Genomic DNA, 18606 nt, shown 5'->3' with positions numbered 1-18606 from the left:
ATCTCGCAGGCCATTCGTTAGTTTCCCTTCTCCCAATCCATCTACCACGAAAGTTTTTCCAGTGGTATGTTTGAAATGCCATGAGACTGCGTAGCGTGGCTCAAATTTGAAAAACAAAGCGCCTTTTTAGAGAAAATATAATGCTTTTCAATTTGGAAAAATATAGATGACTGCCCTGAAAACAAATCCAAGTCCAGCTGTTAAACTATTGTCGATGGGCTACTTTGTATAAATCATGCCAAATAAACTGCGATGCATTTTATTAACATGCAGGGCATTTCTGGATTTTACAAATTTGAATTGATATGACTGATCAAGCCTGAAACTTTATACGATTGACAACTAAATTTTGTCACACCTGACGTGCATCGCAGTTTATTTGGTTACATTATTTTAGTTAGGAATAAGAAGCATAGATTACACGTACATATATTTATATTAAGGTTATTTTTAAATTAATGCAAACAATTTTACGGGGTAGTTCTTTTTTAACAAAAATGTGTCTTTACGATTTATATTTTAAACCGCTTTTTCTCCAAGTTGCGGCTCCTTAAATTTAGTGATAGAATATTGTTTTCGTTCTACTAAGAAAGTGAAATTTGGCAAATACTAATAAAGTTCCATCTTTTACCGGTTTACCCTTATAATGTTTGTCGAAGAAGTACTTCAAACTTACCAAATCAATTATTCAAACTGTAACTATTTCCAATATCATGACCAACTTGAAATTGTAAAAAAGTTTGTTCAGAAAAATAAAGTGTATTAAATCCCCGTATTGTAAGATCTGAGTGTTTCACTTTTTGTTGCATAACTTTAATATTTTCTTGTTAAAGGCGATTTGAATTGTTTGCATTAATTTTTTAAATGTTTATAAATACCTTTCATTTATTTAAAAAAAAAAACAGAGTATTTGCGGATGTCTATATTTATACAGACTTTTTGGATTCATTTTAATAAATTACTTTAATGTAACAAAATTTGAAATACCCTGAACCAGCTTATTGCTTGGAGTGAATTTTTTATTGAGCAAATTTAGTTAATGATGCGGGATTACAGATAATATCTTTCTGTCTTGATTAATGTAAATACTTTATATTTTGTTATCTCAGTAACTATATATTTGCTACTAAATAAATTTATTACTTTTGCAGAATTAAAATTATAAAACAGTAAAAAAATTCTTTTATTTTCCTATGAACACAAATTTTTAACTTATAAAAACTATCGTCGTACCTCATCCACTCAATCTCTTCATGTTCTACTTCAGATGAACCAATACATTTTTTATGAAAAGATAAATCTACGTCTTTTAATTTCGATGGTTTAACAACACATTGCTTAGGATAGGTTCCAAATTTAAATTAGAACAAGTCTTGCCTTTCTTTAAACAGATTTATACACACCGACGTCACTGTTCTAATTTACTTCTCCCTTTACAATTATTGCAGCTGATCTTTTTCAATTTAATTTTTTTTTATATTAAAATCCTTTTCGATGTCAAGGAGGCTTTATCATTAATTCCATAGAACTTTTTCAGTGACCAACTGAATCATCACAATCTTTTTCTAAATTAAGAACAGTTGTGGAAAATATCTTTCTTATCAGGATGAACTATTTTTTTAAATTTTGTTCTATCTTTTCAAAAACGCCATGAATGAAATGAATGCGCTGCTATGGGAAAAGTTGCAGTGATTTCATTGACCCTAGAGCTCGTATTATACAACCAATATACAAGAACATGCATTGAAAAAGAGTTTGATTGATATTTTATTAGCCAAGTCTATCATGGGGAGCTTATTATGTATCATTGACAAGATTTCATTGGATCTCTTGACGACGCACCCCTTTTCTGTCCTTGTATAGTTTCTCAATCGAATTTAACATAATATTGTGAAATTAGAAATATAAAACTGATTGATCTGTAATTTCAGGCAGCATTCAAGGTCGTGCATTAGCTAGCTTAGCTTTATTTTCAGTAGTAATTCAACTTTTTAATCTGAAACATTCAGCCAACCTATGTTAAAAACTTTTGTAAATATTTTCCGAAAATAGTTATACTTTACCGTCAAGTTTTTGTTTTCATTACAGTATGTTTTCCTTAGATATCTTATAGATTGGTATATGTTTATGCTAGCGGTTTCACGATTGCTTTTTTCCATGAAAATGGAAAATAGCTTTCTAAAATACAAGAATTTAATAAGGGTGGAATGCAGTATGGCAAGCAAAGTTTAATATATCAGCGAGGGAAAATGCAATCGTGAAACCGCTAGCTAAAAATACGAATCCTAAAGCACCAAAGATTCTAAGACCGATCAGTATTCTTTCGGTAGTTTCTAAACTTCTTGAAAAACATATTAATAAGCAATTGTACGACTTCCTGAACACGTCAAATTTTATCTAATCGTGCCAGTCAGGATTTGGATCTGGTTACAGCACCTCTACTTGTTTAGTTAATCTTTTAAATGATGTTCGTCACAGTGAAGATAAGAAACTAATAACTTGCCTGGCATTTCTCGATTTCAGCAAAGCATTCGATACGATTAGCCACAATATGCTATTAGCCAAGCTTAATTACTATGGACTTTCTGATAATTCTGTAAAATTTGTCGAACAATATTTAATAGATAGATCCTTTGTGTTGAAATAGTGAGAGATTTTCAAAGCGTTCGATCTGAATTTGTACCAATTGGCACAGGTGTGCCTCAAGGCTCAATTTTGGGCCCTCTGTTGTTTTCCATATATGTTGCAGATATGAGCAATTCTATTGAAAACTCGAAAATTCAACAATATGCTGATGATTCTCAAATATACACTTCATGTTTACATTATGTAAACGAAAATATTGACAAATTTAACACGGACTTAAATAATTTAAATTCTTCAATGATCATAATTTAAAACTAAACTCCTCAAGTCCTGTACGCTATTTTTTAATGCTAAATATCAGATTGAAAGAATTAGGCAATTATTTGTTCCACAAATAGATAATATGCCTTTGGCCTCAGTTTCAGAGGTGAAAAATTTGGGTATACTTTTTGATGATTCACTAACATTTCAAGCACATATCAATAAATTAAAAATTGCTTATATAAGATTGAAAAAACTTTAATTATTTAAAAAAATGGCTACCATCCAAAATAAAGTATCATTTGCTATATTATCGCTATTCGACTACGGTGATGTGGTTTATGGTTCATCTTTGACGATGCAATTAGTACACCAAATACAAAACAGCTGTATGCGTTTTTCTTACAATATTCCATTTAGAGAACATATTAAACCTTATTTAAATAATAAAAATATCCTTAATATGAGTTACCGTAGAAAACTTCATTTTTATACATAGAATATTAAAAACTGGACAACCCTCATACCATGCAGCGTTATTTAATCCATTTTTACATCAGCATCATACAAGATTTGTTAATAAATACCGGGTACCTCAACATCGCACTGCAGCTTTTCAGAAATCTTTTACATTTATAGGGATTAAATTGTGGAATGATTTACCAGGTGAAGTAAAGGAATTTACTTATAAAAGATTCCTAAAATACGCTAAGCAATTTCTTATTAATGAGCAAAAATAACCTACATTTCTTCCAAACCATGCGTGCTGTGCTGTTGTCAGATTTTCCCGCAAAAAGAAAATAAGATAGGATATCCTGTAAAATTAATATATTTACTGTTAGCTGCCCTTGTTTTGTCTCGCGCACGCCTTTTGCCCTTTTTTTTCTGCCATTTGCTGTTCCATTGAAAATCTTATTGACTTATTTATATATAATTAGGTTACCGCGCACAAATGCACATGATTTGTGTATTTTGTGTTATCGGCCACTATGGTCGCCCTGTAGTCCTTTTTGTCCTCGGGTTGTAAAATTGATTGTGTATAATTTGTATATGTATATATTGGGCAAATAAAGTTTGATTTGATGTTCCTAGTTTAAGAGATTGGACGCATTTTGGTTGTAGAATAAACGCCTTTACTTTTCTTTTTTATCTATGTATTTCTTAGCCTCATCTCTATTTCCTTTGGGTGGTACACTATGCGACAAATAACTTTTTGCTATATTCTGAACCCTAAACCTTGAACTGTTTTTTTAAATTTAATAACACATTAACTGTAATCTTAAATACACACTTATTTTTTTTTAAATTGTTATAAGGTTTTGATAAATATTTTTAATTTTAATTTAATAGGTGTATTCAAAAAACTTTTTTATTTATGCAAGGGAAGAGAGCTATGGTCCCAATTAATTTTCCAAATTTTGGATAAAAAATTAAAAAGTCTAGAGCACGTAAAGCTTTGTACTTCTTGTGTTATTACAATTATTATTCTTACGGAGATGATCTACGATATATGTAAGTGTATATGCGATTTCTTCATATTGATAAAATGTTTCTCATATTTTTTGGTTTTTGAATTTAAAAACTGTGTTAGTGCAATTTTTTTGCTTGTACTCGTGGTTTACACCTTACTGATCAAGTTCTTCAAAATAATTAAACTGAAGAAAATCTACATCTCTAGTTGAGCATTAATTATTACTTTTACAAGAAATAATTCACATGAAAATAATTTCTTGCAGATCCATTCTTAGTGGGAACTACACGCAATAAAATCTCCATACAGGTATAGTGAATATATTTATTAAAGTCGGAATTAGGAGATACAATTTAAAATTGAATACAAACTTTACAATGTTATCCTAGGATAACGCTCGTCATATTTCATCTGAAACCTGAATCATTAAACGATATACACAAATAAATCTGTGCAAAAGTAGAAAACCTTTTTTCTCCGTAAAACCAAAATATCGTATCCTTAAGATAAAACGTTCGGACAAATTAAATTATCTGGAACTGCTCGAACTGGATCTCTTCCTCCTTCTGGGTGGCGGGCTCCTGGAATGGGGCCTCCTTCTCGGGGCGCTTCTTCCTCTTCCTCTCATTGGCGAACGTCTCCTGTATCTTGGAGGAGATCGTCTGTATGCAGGACCCCTTCTCATTGGCCCTAAAGGTGAACGACGCGGAGGTGGAGGTCTGAAAACAATTATTTATGTAACTTTTGACATGATTAACCATGTTTTCTTTACATATAATAAAGTCCAACAAACTGCAGATGATACCAAGCTATATTGGTCTTTTTTTGTCAATCACAACCAAAAAATGTAAGCGAAGTCTTTAATGAAGAGCTTGAGACTATAGACCAATTTTCTAGGATTAAATGCCTTTGACTTAATGCAAAGAGAACTGTGTGAGATGTTATTTTGTAAGCAAAGGGACAACCCTTTGACAGACTTGAATCTTAGGATGAATGGAACAAAACTTGAGTTTGGTAATGAAGTAAATAATTTAGGATTGATCCTTGAGGTCCAACTAAGATTAGAAAAGCAAGTGTCAATAAGGAAGGCCATGTATAAATTAAAGTTATTGTTTAATAACAAAAATATTTTTTAAGTACTCACTTTGAAAATAGTTATTTATGTAGCAAGTGTGTAAAATGATCCTTTTTTGATGAATGGGAAACTTTCGACAATTCCCAAGAATAAAAAAGAGGATTTTACACACGCGTAACATACAAAATTTTTCTACAACATAAAAAATATCAAATTATTAAAATATATATTATTATTTTTAATGTTTCATTAGATTTTGCTATAGTTACCCATTATTATTAGCCCCCATTTACTTTGGTAAAAATCTGTGATGACATCCTTCTCTTTCTATTGAAAGTAATTTCACTTATAAAAATGAAGAATGCAAACTAGTGAAAAATACAAAATTGAATCTTAAAAAGGCTAATTGTCTTCAAATGTATATGTTATTCAGAGACAATAACTGGGGAAGTATGTATGTATAAGTGTAATAATGTTGATGAATCTGTAGAAGTTTTACAAAAAAAATAAATAAAATTTTAATTCAGTGTGTTCCAGTAACAACCCAAGTTGGTAGTGTTTCCTGAATGGTATAATTGCAAAATAATTTTAAAAACATAAAATTTCAATTTTGGGGCAAATAAATTCAAAGCAACGAGCTAAAAAATAAAAAAAGAAATACAAAGGTCATATAATGAATAATTGAAAAGCGTAGAATTAAGTCTTTATTTAGACCCTAAATATTTTTGGTCACATATACATATTCACTGTCAAAGAAATTGATATGCCTTCTCAAGTTTCCTATAACGATAACGGTACAAGAAATATTGCTAACTTGTTTGCCCAATATTTTAGTTCAGTTCTTATTAATTATACGCCCATACACCCCAATAAAACGCGTTTCAAAACGTTCTGTTCTCCAACGCCTCTTTTCCAATCAATATATTAAAAATGCACTTATGAAACTCAAGGGTAATAGATCTGTTGCAGCTGATGGACTCCCCGGTTATATCATAAAGCGATTTACTGGTAGAGCCTCTTCATCACATATTCAACTTTAGTCTAAAAACGTCAATATATACAATAGTTTGGCAAAGAAGCAAGGTTATCCCATTATTTAAAAAAGGGGATCTGTTACTATCTTAAATGTAGTTTCTTATGTGTTTGAGATATCGTGTTTCATTATATGAAGAAGTCCACAATATTCTTTAAGTATATTGTATAAATCTTTATATTTTCTAAGGGCCAAATTTACTGCAATACACCTACTACTGTGTAACCTTTATAATTAACCTGTAATTTACCCAATAAACAACCCTTGACAAATTCGACTTAAAAAAGATTTTTAAAATAAATCATACCTCGGTTTCTGAATTAAAACGGGAGCGGCAGTAATTTCTTGTCCATCAATCTGTCCTCCGTCCATGTGTTTCATCGCGTTTTCCGCATCATCAGGATTGTTGTACTCCACATAGCAATAGCCGCTACCAATATGTTGATGGTTCCTATCCTAAAAAATTAATTTTTAATAAACCCGATCACGTTTCTTCATTTTTACATACCTTGGGAAATTCAACATGCTTAATAGTACCATAGGTACTAAAAATTTCTACGATGTGATCTTTATTGACTGTTCTTGTTAAATGTCCAATATGGATCTTAGTGGGGCGAGGAGTAGGGGAGCGCTTGCGGCGTTTTCTTGGCGATCTTGATCTAAAACGATATCTCTTAGTACTACCAGCAAACTAATAGAAAACCTTTACTTACCTAGATTTACGCCTCTCTCTGTTATCCTTTGGTTTTTCCCTCTCTTTTTCCTTCTCTCTCTCCTTCTCCTTGCTAGGTGTCCGCTTTCTTGGCTCCCTTTCCTTGTCCTCCTTTTTTATTTCAACTCTATCCTTTTCATCTTTTTTTTCTTTGATATCTCTGTCTTTCTCCTTTTCTTTGCGATCCTTGCTTCTGCTCTTACTTCTTGGCTTTGCCTTTTTGCTCGCAGACCTAGATCTAATATGAGAAAAAATACCAAACAGTACACTAATGAATCCACTTATTAGAAAAACTGAAATAAGACAAATACAATGTAATTGCACAACTGTAATATAATATTGAAGAAGTAGTCGATCTTTCAGTCGAGTAGGAAGTATTGATAAAAAATATCCTGCATTTTTACCAATGTAATAACCTATATTATATATTTTTACTAATACAGAGAAAGAATAGAAAGCCAAAAAAATACTTAATAACCTAGATAGGAGTAAAAATTTGTAGAGTGAAAGCTCTCCTTGCGGACAGCTCCTATAAGCGGACATCTCTTTTAACCGGACAAAGTTCCTAGAACCGAATTTCAGCATATCATTTTCAATGTTAAATGCATTCTGATAAGCGGACGCTTTTATAAACGGACGCGGACACTAGATTTTTCTGTATGTGATCAAAAAATCTCCCATAAGCGGACGCGAAACTCTGATACCCGGACGATTTTTAGTTCCGCTTATTGCAATGCACATATATACATACATAAAATTCGGTAATTCACCGATTTATATTAGGCGATTCCCCATTAACGTATTTCATTGGCTAGCCAGTATGTAATTTTGTGGTTTATCTTCAGTTCAGGCAAATTCGTAGTTGATTGAGATATTTTATTATTGTAACTGTAAAATGGCACCAAAAAAAAAGGATGCTCTCGTTAAAGGAAAAGATGGAAGTTGTTAACGTATTAGACAGAGAAAGTGTTTCAGTTCATCATTTGGCAAAGAGGTTTAATATTGGGAAAACGCAAGCAGCTGAAATTGCCAAAAATAAGGAAGATATCAGGAGTAAATGGCAATTAGGAACTAATATAAATCAAAAGAAGGATTTTTTTAAAAAGGAAGGTTTTGCTAGAGACAAAACATGTTTTGAGTGGTTTGTGAAAGCTAGAAGTCAGAACATTCCAATCTCAGGGCCGTTAGTGAAAATGAAAGCTAAAGAAATAGCCATTACTTTGGGCTATAATAATTTCAGTGCGTCCGACGGGTGGCTGCAAAAGTGGCGCCAGAGACATAGTGTGAGTTTCAAATGCATATCTGGTGAAGCTGCTGCAGTAAATCAAGTTGATGTGTCACAATTTTTGGAGAAACTTCCGTCCATGTTGCTGGGCTACAAACCAGAAGACGTGTACAACGCAGATGAGAGTGGACTTTTTTTTCGCGCATTGCCCGACAAAACTCTGTCCCTTAAAGGAGAAACGTGTGTGGGTGGAAAGTTGTCTTAAGATAGACTAACCATTTTATTCTGTGCAAATATGGCCGGTGAAAAATGCGATTTGATTGTGATCGGAAAAGCGGCTCGTCCCCGTGCTTTAAAAAACGTTGGTATTAAGGATCTACCAGCGACTGGGAAATCCAACAAAAAGGCATGGATGACCCGAGAAATCATGTCTGAGTGGTTACTGGAATTTGACCGGAAAATGGGAATCCAAAAAAGGCAAGTTCTTTTATTTTTAGACAATGCATGCTCTCATCTCAATGAAAATTATATTTTTACCGCCAAACACAACTTCAGTTTGTCAGCCCTTGGATCAAGGTATTATACAGAACTTTAAATTTTATTATCCACATTTGATTTTAAAACAAATTTTAACAAAAGTTGACGATGTCCAAAGCTTATCTGAGCTTACAAAGTCTATTAATGTGTTAGAAGCTTTGTATTTTATAAAAACAGCATGGGATAAAGTAAATTCCTCTACAATTAAGAACTGTTTTGGCAAAGCTGGATTCAGAAAAAGTGGATGTAGCTCAGAATTTGCTGAGCAAAATTATTGCGATGCTGAAGACGCTCTGCCCTTAGTGACACTTGCTTAGTTACTGCGACATGCCAAACGTTTAGGAGTAGCAGACCCCCAGAAAGTAGATGATTTCCTGGCCTTATAGAAAATAACATAACAACAGAAGAAAATGCCATTGACAAGTTTTCGAATTTGGCTGTAGAAAGCCCAGGCCAACTTGAATGTGGTAGTCCAAATGACTCAGAAGAAGAAGGACTCACTAAGAGGTTCAAAAACTATAAATTCATATGGGGAAGCTCTAAATCATATTTCTATATTGAAAAAATTTGCTAAAGATGATTTCACTGCATTTCAACATTTAAAAAGTGATTACGAAAATTGTCTCCTTCAGCGAAAGATGGTGAAATTTCGTCAGACAAACATTTTAAACTTTTTTCAAAAAGCTAAAGAATAATGTTTTTTTTTTAATTCTCGTACCATGTATTGAAGCATTTATGTTTTTGTATGCACATATAGATATATAGCATAAATACATACTTTAAAAATGCGGCGAGTTTCTGTTTCATGTTCCTCATGATTATATACCCCGTTATTTATACTCTATACTCACATACTCTCTTTTAAACAGACCTCCCATAAGCGGACAAAAGTTACGGAACCGTGAGTGTCCGCTTATGAGAGCTTTCACTGTATATTCAACTGTTAATAAACCCCTTGATATAATACAAAAATGATATAATTTATAGGATCTCCCATTTAAAATACCAAAACATAATGAAATAAAACTTGGTTTGTAGCTAAAATGTTTCGCCTTTTATTTCTTTTTAAATCAAGCCTTATCATTGTATAGAGCAAAAAAACCATATTTATGTTAAAAGTTTTCTGAATTTTTGATTGTAAGTTAAATGACAAGATGCAAATAATACTTGGTAAACATAGACCAGGATCTAGTTTGTTTCTAACAGAATCAAGGGTGTAAAATTTAAATAAATATGATCAGTTGGCAATGAATTTATAAACACATTAATGTGTCAAAAATTTATTTGCTAAAAACTATATACATTAAACTAAAACAATATTGTTGTAGAGAAGATGTTTTTCTTGCATACTAAAATTGTTGGTGTAATGTACTCTTAAATAAAGATCATTTGAAAAAAAAATCTATCTAAACAATATCTTACCTCCTTTTCGGCCTAGTTCTGTCACGATCACTTGATGAACTTGAAGAATCGGAACTAGAACTGCTTGAACGGGAAGATGATCCTGAGCTGGAACTACTAGATGATTTTGAGCTTGATGAGCTACTGTCCGATGAACTGTAAAACCAGTTACATTATTCATAAATATAAGATATTTTTTTTGACTAATTTTTGACACTTAGTGCTTCAAGCAGAGTTTTTCCATCTTTTTATGTTATATGTGTCTGTATCTATCAGGCAATAAAGCATATTTTTGGGGTTACCCAGTATCGATAAAAAGTCAGGAATTTACTAATCAATTAGGTATAATAAAAAGATACATGCAACATACTAAAAGAACACGGGACATCAGTATAATAGTCCATGAAATAAATATGGTAGGGAAGAAAATTGTCCAGTATCTAAGCATTTATTTATTTATTTACCAAACATTGTCTAACCGAAAATTCCTAATAATAAGACAACTTATGCTTGACAGATCAAGAAGTAATTATACAAAGCAGATGAAATTAACAGTCTATAAAAATTGAAATAATAATAATAATAATAAGCCTTTATTTCCAACAGGCAACTTGCCCAATAACAGGAAACAGTTGCAAAACAATGTAAAATATAGTTAAAAAAAACACACACAAACAAACCGAAAAGAATGAAAAGAAAAGAAAAAGAGTAAAGTAAAGTCACATTCTCAAAAGTTATCCAAAAAATTAGAACAAATAACTATTAATATGATATAAAAACCCAATTATAAAAGTTTAACAAGATAATCACATATTCAACAAAATTAAATTAATTTAACTGCAATATACCTACTCACTATAACTTAAACACATGGGCCCTAATCCCAAGAGTAATGATCCACCAAGATATCGATAATCACATGAACCGGAGAGAAATTTATATCGCACATGTGACAGATCCGATTAAATATAGCGCATATTGTATATAGTGGCGATTTCAACAGGATGTTAGTATGAGGCCTTGGCAGAAAGAATGTTAGGGGATGTCTAGCATTAAGCCTAGGCACCATGAAACGTACACCAGAAAGAAGTACAGGACTATCAATGAATCCATTCAGTAACCCATGCAGGAATTTTACAGAGAAGATCATTCTTCTGAGATGTAATGGATGTAGATTGAAGCGTTCCAATAGTTGTCGATGATCAAACCCTCTTACCGGATATATGCCATCCTGCCTGAAGGCCAAAAACTTAGCAAATCTACGCTGAACAGATTCAAGGATACCAACATGATTCTGATAGAGCGGGTTCCATATAATGCAGCCATATAAAGGTTCCATGAAATGATTCAGAAGCAACTGAAATCTCAAGCTCACAACTCCAGAGTCTACTACAGGCAAAAGAAAATTAAATGAACGGTTTATATAGAAAGAGATTTGATAGTTATAAGATCATGATCATTGGAGTAATTTTGTTTTTAAATGTACCTATATATAGTGCCATCAAACAGGTCAATATGATTATTGTGGGGTGAAATATTTAACTATGAGCAAGTTCGATATGAATGTCTTTATTTCTTGCTAACCTAGGAGGTCTAATCTCTAAATAAAAGTGACACTGGTTTCTAGGGACAACAAAAAAATTTTAAGTTTCTTAACCCATTCGTTCCCATTGTACTCATATGAGTACAGTGAACAAAAAGACCTAGTGCTGACATCTATTTTTGAATTTTGAAATTTCCGTGAAATATAGGGATCTGTAAATAAGTATAATTTCATGTAGACGTTTAAAAATGTGGTTATCGCGATGCAGAATTTTGTTGTTGTTGATTTCGATACTCAGTGTCCAACTAGTGTTAAAATCCTGTGACTGCCCAACGTAAGTTATTGTTTTTTGTTACCATTTGATAAATCACTAGGTTTCATTGTTGATTATAATGGTCTTAGGGGATCATAAAACGTATTTCTTTTTGTAAGCCAGTAATATTACAATTCTGTTGTCACAAAATGGCCCCCCCGAACCTTACTGTACTTATTTGAGTACAGTGGGCACTCAGTGTCTATTTTAGGAAAAATGTTTAGGGTCCTAATTTTTATAAAGTAAAAAAATGTATATGTGATAAAATATGGTTTAAGAAATTGTTTACAAAAAAACATAGAAAATATGTCTTTGGCCCTGTCGCCTAACAATATTTTTTTTATTGCTAAAACTGATAACAAAAAATGGATTTTGATGATGATGCCTATGTGCAAAGGCTTGGAGCTGCCCTAGAATATTAATCTGTATATAATATATATAATCTATAATAAATTAAATCTGTTTCACAAATAAGAACGTTCCAGCTGATATTATTATAATACCACCTGATCCTGACAGTCAGACTGACAAAGAGGATATAGATGATGATTTGATTGAAGAGAATGAAGTAAGCCAGTTTCCGAGGGATATCCCAGGTCAAATTGAGGTACACTATGTGGATGAGAATGAAGCTACTAGTGATGAAGAAATGGATATGCCGTTATCTGTTTTGCGCCAAAATCTACTAAAAGGCTCTGCAGCTATCAAGCTACTAGAAGATGCTGGTCAATCGTTGCGAAAAAAAGAAAAATCCAGTGAACCCAGATGGACTGAAAATATTATTGATATATCTTTACCATCAACGCCTGGGGTCGTTGATCCGTTAGAAATAGTCAAAAGCGACTTCCAGGATTGTACTCCAATTGAAATCTTTCAAAAAATATTTGATGACAAGATTGTAGACCATATTGTACATGAAACAAACTTATATTCCTCTCAAAAAAATAATCATGCCTTTTTCGTTTCTAGAGCCGACATAAAATTGTTCCTTGCAATTTTGTTATTTACTGGATATCACAAGCTTTCCCGTGAGCGTCTCTATTGGAGCCTTGATGAAGACGTTGGCGTGCCCTTTATAGCAAATTCCAAGTCTAGAAATCGTTTTCAAGATATAAAGAGATATATTCATTTGGCCAATAATAATAATTTGGACGGGAATGACAAACTAGCAAAATTGCGCCCTTTGGTAGATCTTCTAAATGAACATTTTTTGCAATGGGGCATCTTTCATGAGGAGCTCTCAATAGATGAAGCTATGGTGAAATATTTTGGGCACCATCCCTCAAAACAATTTATAAAAGGCAAGCCTACCCGTTTTGGTTATAACGACTGGATCTTGACCAGCTTCACAGGATATTGTTATTCCTTTGATACGTATTGCGGTGCTAAATCGTCAAATCCCGCTTGAGCTTCAAAATTACCCTTAGGATCAATGGCAGTATTAGACCTCTTAGAAAACATTGCAGTCCCTTCGGACCATACTGTGTTCGTTGACAACTACTCTACTAGTTTTGACCTTCTAAAAACACTTAGAGAAAAAGGCCAGAGGTGGTGCCTGTTTACCCATATGGTGAATATGTCAGTTGTAAATTCATGGAGATTACATCAATTAGCCTCAGTAGAGAAAATGGATTTGCTTGGATTCCAAAGACAAATTGTGTTGCATTACTTGAATTGCTTTGGCAAATCACGGTCTGCTGCTGAAGCTCTTCCACTATGGTTTTAGGGGCTTAGCGGCGAGTTGGTTTTGTTCATATCTAAAGGGTCGTCGTCAGAGAGTGTGTGTGGGGTCGGAGTATTCTGAATATCAATCTGTTACCTCAAGGGTCGGTACTGGGACCAATACTTTTTGTCCTATATATTAATGACCTCGTCCGACTTAATATCCAGGGAAAATTCACGCTCTTTGCCGACGACACCACCGTTCTCTGGCATGGGTATGATACCGACTCTTTGAGAATAGCCATGTTGGCTGATCTTCAACTTATATATGAGTGGTTCAGGGCAAATTTACTATCATTAAATCCAGAGAAGACCAAACTAATTTGTTTTACAAATAACAACAAAACAACAAAAAGTTTTTAGGTCTGGTGATTGACAAGGAACTTAAGTTTGAGGACCATATACGGAGTTTCAGCAATAGGGTTTCTGCAGGTTGTTTTGCTGTTAGGGTGACCTGTCGGGAGCTTGGCATGGGGATTGGGAGAGCCGTGTACTTTTCCCTGATTGAGTCCCATCTCAGGTATGGTGTCTGCTTTTGGGGTAGTGCAAGCAACTATCTTCTACAGATGTTGTTTGTTCTACAGAAACGTGCTGTGCGTTATATATGCGGGATATCACCTAGGGAATCATGCCGACCATATTTTATCAGGGAGGGCATTCTTACAATCTACTGCCTATACATACAGGAGGTGGCATGCCTTATTTTCTCCCATCAATACAGGTTTGTTCTACAGAATCCACGATATGTCACTCGCCAGCGGAATAATTTGCGGCTTCCCATTCCAACATCTGCCTTGGTAAAGAGATCAATTTTTTATGAAGGTATAAAAATCTTTAACCACCTACCAGGAGACATTAGAGAGGCAAAATCTCTCATCAAATTTAAGTTTCTCTTGAGGAGATTTCTGAGTGGTCGAGCTCATTACTCTGTGGCTGAATATTTCAATGACAATCAGATTTTAATTAATTAAGGGAGACCTAGCTCTTTTCCCAACCTGTTTGTTTTAAATGTTTTCTTTTTTTATCCTTAGATGTTGAACTGTGCTTAGTTAAGAAAAGTTAGATATAGTTGATTTTATTAATTCAAAAAAAAAAAATGTAAATTTTAACTGTTTAACTTTGTTTCGTCATTGTAACTTGTATTTTTAAATATAATTTTAACCTTGTAACTCTGTCTCTTTAGGATTAGGTGAAGCTTTGTTTATAACAATTTTTTGTTCAAACAATAAAGCATATTTGAATTTGAAACAAAGACCTGCTGCTCAAGTTCTTCAAACAATTAGACAACACGAAGGTGGTCATTTCCCACTCAAACTGGAAAAGCAATTAAGGTGCACTGTGTGTCATCAAAGAGCTAGATGGGCTTGCATAAAATGTCAAGTAACACTTTGTTTGGAACGAACCTGTTTTATAATGTATCACTCTCATTAAAATAAGTTTTCTTTTGTAAAATAAAAAAGTTGTTTTGTCTGCAAAGTTACCATTGTACTCATTTGAGTACATATCTATATCTAAGTTATCTTTAGAATTAGAATATAGGTTTTTATATCGTTTTGTTAAGAATATAGATATTATCGCAATGACATGTATTTTTTTTTTTTGACTAAAAGGTACCCTGGGATCTAATGGGTTAACATGTTGACTGCCATGTGTATATATATTATATACAGCATGTATGTCACTGGGCCCATGTGTATAAAATATATACATAGTTCTATTGATGACTGCAGGCCGCGTGTATACGATTTACGCACACATTACGTGTATTTCTTATGGGTTCTCTATTTGTCCGGCATAGGACTAACATATAATGTGATTGGCGTTTCTATTTTTTGAAAATATAACTGTTTTAAATTGTGCATTGCAAAAAAGTGCCCAATAATGTGGGTCTAAGTTGGATAGGATTTTCTTTGTTTTTTAGTAAGAAAATACCGCATTTTAGGTTAGGAAATGTAACATAAAGTAAATTGGAAAATGTTTTATTCAAAAAAAAAATAGAAGGTGATAACTAAAAATTACTTCTAAACTAATCGAAAAATACACCAAATATTTAAAACATTGTGGAAAAAATGGCATAATTGATAAAAATATGGAAAACCCCTTTATTACTTTAATTAAAATTAATAAAACACTCCCGGCACACCTGACCCAAGTTCTGATATACGTCCGGCAGTCAATGTGTTAAAAGATGAGGTGCATCAATTTTATAGTTGCATAGTTTAAATAAAAAAAGCTGGGTGCTTACAATGGCACTCAAATGTAAAAAATTAATGAGTTTATACAAACAGGGCCAATAGTAAAACTCTGAGGTATTCCTGAAGATACTTCAGTACCAGTAGAAATATAATATTATATTCATCATAACTATTTGTGTGTAACCAATCAAAAAAAAAATTTTTTAAGTCTCGACCAAGTCTCACCAAGGCCCATTCATTTACCTGCTTCGACTATCATCACTACTGCTTGAACCAGATTTTGACCTTTTCTTTGGGTCTCTACCTCTTTCTTTCTTCTTGTCTTTTTGCTCAGCTTCAGAGTCTGTGCCTGGTTTAGCCCTAAAAGGTCAAAAAAGATACATAAGCAACTTTGTTTGAGGTGTACGTTTTAACCACAAAACTGAGGAATCACAATTTCTAACCACAAGGGTTGTGGATATACTTACTAATTAGTAAAAAGTATTACAGGCAAAAATTATAAATTAAAGCTATACTAAACTTTGATAGCACTATGCCAGATACTTACATTATTTCTCATTAAATTTGTTAATTGTTATACCACAAGATAGGGGACATAGAACACAAGCCAGCCAGCACAAAATACCAAAGTATAGAGAAGTGGTTGTTCCATACAAACTAATTTTCTGTCAAATCTGTAGGCGTCCTCTCGCTTGGCAATGGAAACTTTTGTAACTAATTTGACATGTCTAATTGGACCAATCAAAATGGGAAAAAGGCGTGGGCCAATTAAGGCGGGAAATTCAAATTTAATTTGATATCTAATAATTTAATATTTAATCGCAATATCTAAAGCAAACGCCTAATCAAAAAGATTACTGATATACTGATAGAAACTAGGGCTTTTCTGATTAGCTATAGCATCTATTGATAAGGATAAAATAAAACTCTTGATTTATGTTACATATCTAAATGAGTTAATGTTCTGTAATAATCAGTTAACAATAGTGTACTACACATCACCAAATTCGAAATGGAAATAAAAAAATGTTACTCTTTAATACATTTATTATTTAATTTGCTTGAAAAAAATACTTAAAATCATACATATAATAACAAGAATTTATTATAACAGATATTATATAAATTAGAATTAATCTCATAATATTTAAAAGTCCTATTTTGTTAGCACTGATCCAAGCCATACCGACTAGAAAAGGTTGTGAAGATTTTGTACTATTTTCTTATCATACATCCAAAGACTTTACTAGACTATTACCATTAGAGTAAAAATATCCCTATTTTACTAATAATAATGCCTTTATATGTTTTTAAAGCCAATATTAATGGATTTTCTTCAGTCATTACTGAATAAAATTATTGACAGATGCAAAAATTAGGCAAGCAAAAGGTTTTAAGGATAAAGAGGACAAAATCGATGCCTGAAATTTATTAGTACCTTAGTTAACGGAATTAAAATTGAGGTTCTGGATAATAATTTAATCGTAGTATCTTAAAGCAAACGCCTAATCAAAAAAGGTTGCTGATAGAAAATATCTGTTAGCATCAGATATTGATCAGTCTACTACAATCATGTATTATAGCAGACATTATATAAATTAGAAATATTTAACAATCCTATTTTTTTAGCACTGGACTACCTAAACCCAAACAGATTAGAAAAAGTTGTGAAGATTTTTGTGCTATTTTCTTATCATATATCTAAAGACATTATCGTTAGGTTAATAACATCTTTATTTTACTTAAATTGTAATTGATCTAGAGGACGAAGTATAAGATCCACATATTTACTAAATTAAAGGAAGTTACCACCTAACATTCGATAGTAATTATACGCTCTTGCACTTCATTCAAATAGATCAAACGCACCCACCGGGAAATAATATTTACAGCCGATTATTTTACATATAGACTAGTTTAATCTACCTGTCCTCTCATGAAACCATTTATGCCTGGTCTAAAGTCTAAATATTCTGTTACAAGTTATAATTTTGATGCCCCTCGATATTGGGCTGGAAAATTCGCGCCTCGTTTTAAATTGAATTGGATAAGGAAAGAGCAGCGTGACATCTATATCCGGGATCTTTAATCATAATTGACATATCGAGCGGGCATCTGTCACACGTATTCTTGTGCATATGAACCACTGGGATGCTATTCTCGAAAACTCTTAAACCCTATGGCGTAGAAAATGCGTACTACAAATGAATATAATTGATCTTATTATTTCGTAAAAAGTAAACACAGCGAATATCGCTCATCGCAAGAGAAATCTGTGTTGTCATTATTTTGGACAATGCGTAATCCTTAATTCTCCAACCTGTATACAGCTTAAAGATTCGGGTAAATAGGACATATGGATAGATGAACACCTTAAGCCCAGTTTACAATTGCGAAACGCGAAGAATAGGAATTATTGTATATCTTACCTACTTCACGCACATAGCCGGGTTTATACGCCAGTAATAATAATAACATTAAATGATAATAATTACAATAATAATACAATTTAAAAAAGTAATAAAAAATTTT

The 18606-nt window shown here is 32.7% G+C and overlaps 1 protein-coding gene across 1 annotated transcript; it reads right to left on the bottom strand.

Annotated features, from left to right (window-relative positions):
- Nucleotides 1–4628: 4628 nt before the first annotated feature.
- LOC126737839 (RNA-binding protein with serine-rich domain 1) lies at nt 4629–16766 on the bottom strand. Its single transcript, XM_050442899.1, has 7 exons — nt 16622–16766; nt 16318–16434; nt 10323–10457; nt 7140–7376; nt 6935–7085; nt 6734–6882; nt 4629–5037 (listed from the first exon to the last, which is right to left on the bottom strand). Coding segments are annotated over exons 1-7 (981 nt in total). The 5' UTR covers nt 16624–16766; the 3' UTR covers nt 4629–4847.
- Between the last annotated feature and the right edge of the window lie 1840 nt (nt 16767–18606).

The sequence above is a fragment of the Anthonomus grandis genome, chromosome 6 (genome assembly GCF_022605725.1).
Source record: "Anthonomus grandis grandis chromosome 6, icAntGran1.3, whole genome shotgun sequence".
Taxonomy (NCBI): Eukaryota; Metazoa; Arthropoda; class Insecta; order Coleoptera; family Curculionidae; genus Anthonomus; species Anthonomus grandis.
The sequence above is the reverse complement of the archived record's forward strand: the minus strand, read 5'-3'. Positions and strand labels throughout refer to the sequence as shown.

Coding starts and splice junctions, on each gene's coding strand:
- LOC126737839 (XM_050442899.1), bottom strand. Junction 7,377..10,322: donor AGAACTAGGCCGAAAAGGAG/GTAAGATATTGT, acceptor TTCTCATATTAG/ATCTAGGTCTGCGAGCAAAA. Junction 5,038..6,733: donor GTTTTAATTCAGAAACCGAG/GTATGATTTATT, acceptor AATTGTTTTCAG/ACCTCCACCTCCGCGTCGTT.